The sequence below is a fragment of the Orycteropus afer genome, unplaced genomic scaffold, assembly GCF_000298275.1.
Source record: "Orycteropus afer afer isolate SDZICR_OR568_19922 unplaced genomic scaffold, OryAfe1.0 scaffold00018, whole genome shotgun sequence".
NCBI classification, from domain to species: domain Eukaryota; kingdom Metazoa; phylum Chordata; class Mammalia; order Tubulidentata; family Orycteropodidae; genus Orycteropus; species Orycteropus afer.
Window position 1 is genome coordinate 450,742 of NW_006921605.1, and position 1,579 is coordinate 452,320.

The 1,579-nt window shown below is 58.0% G+C and overlaps 1 protein-coding gene across 1 annotated transcript in view; it reads right to left on the minus strand.

Moving 5' to 3' along the window:
• Nucleotides 1-2: 2 nt before the first annotated feature.
• TBCD (tubulin folding cofactor D) overlaps nt 3-1,579 on the minus strand; it is a gene marked incomplete at its 3' end in the record, with an annotated part of 232,325 nt that continues 230,748 nt past the window's right edge. Inside the window, exons 25-26 of the mRNA XM_007959786.1 lie at nt 1,331-1,443; nt 3-54 (exon numbers count right to left, since the gene is read on the minus strand). Coding sequence (XP_007957977.1) covers nt 3-54; nt 1,331-1,443 — 165 coding nt within the window. The remainder of the gene's footprint in view (nt 55-1,330; nt 1,444-1,579) is intronic.

Sequence of the window (1,579 nt, forward strand, 5' to 3'; positions counted from 1 at the left end):
AGGAGGTCACATAGGCGGTTCCGCTGCTCCCTCACCAGTGGGAGCTCTGCGTCCCTAAGGGGGGAGAGGAGGTGTCAGTCACTATAGGACCACCCCAGACTCTGCACCAAGCCCCGCAAAGCAGAGCAGGAGGGGGTATCCATGCCTGGCACGAGTCAGCTCGCAGCCAAGCCAGCCGTGAATTCTTAAGTAGATCAGTAAACATCTCTTCTGATGTGAGACACCCCAAGGCTTAACACAGAGAACAAACTGTAGAGGGAGTCTCTGGCTGTAAAGTGTCCCTCTCCTTGAAGAAACCACCCCCAAATAAGGAGACACACAGGAGAACAAGAACTCCATCTTCAGTGACACACACGCACACACACACCCAGAAGGGTTGCTGAAGGCCTCACGGGACGTGGGCAAGGGCACAGAGCACCGGTCCTCCCTCGTCAGACAGGCTGCGGGGGAGCCGGGTCTGTGAGGAGAGCAGGAGCCCACCAGCCCCGGCCCAGGACACACACGCTTGGCAGAGATCTGACCAGAGCGCCTCTGGCTCAGATGTCCAGATGCAGAGGAGCAGCACAGGGCGAGAGCCACCTGGGCGAGAGAATGCAGGAAACAGAAGGAGAACCAGAGACCGCTGCGCCGTCCTCTGACAGAACGAGGTCATCACCTAGTGGGCACAAGAGCTCAGAGACCAGACACGACAATCCACAGATTCAGGGAAGGGCGGGGTATAAAGAGAGCCCGAAATGCAACAAGGACCAAGACTCAGACGATCAGAGGAGAAAGACAGGGATGTCCTCAGGTCCACTGGAGGCCCAATACGTGACCCACATACATTCCAGAAAGAAAGAGCAGAGCACAGTAGTTAGGAAATGACCACAGAAAGAAGAGAAGCCATGAATCCCCAAGCTGAAGGACAACACGTGACACATCACACGATCAGGGATAAAAAGAAGGGTTGGGAGCAGCTTCAGGGGGCAAGTTGTCCCAGAGAGCGGGGGGAGGGGGAGCAGCGAGGCACAGGGGTGGGAGCCGTCCACACAGTGGGGGACAGTGAGGGATCCACACAGAGGGGGTGGGGGGAGTGAGCCACATGGGAGGGGATTGGGGAGACGGGGTTGGGGAAGTGAGCCACCCACATGGAAGAGGTTAGCCACATCTGGAGGGGTGGGGCCGAGGAGGGATCAGGTGGGGGGTGAGCCATCCACTTGGGGCCACAGCTCAGAGTGGTGAGACCAGCCAGGATGGCATGAGCAGAGGCCATGGAAACAGTATGGCCCTGCTCACCCAGTGCCTGGGAGTGATGCATCCCCAGAGACCCAGGAGGCTTGTGCCAACTCACCAGACTGTTTCCCCAAGCACAGTCATGACCTCATCCAGAGCCTGGTTGCCTGTGACCTCCTCACCATAGGTGAGTACCATTTCATACACGTGGCTGGCCGTGGTGTTCCGGATCTGGGGCAAAACCAGAGGGGATTAGTGATGAAACTCCCAAGGGTCCCGAGAAAGGGGAGAGGAGCCTGCTCCAATGGGCTGCACGCCTCGATTCAGTTCTGTACAGACTCTGAAAGGTGCACCCATGCAGCCAGCC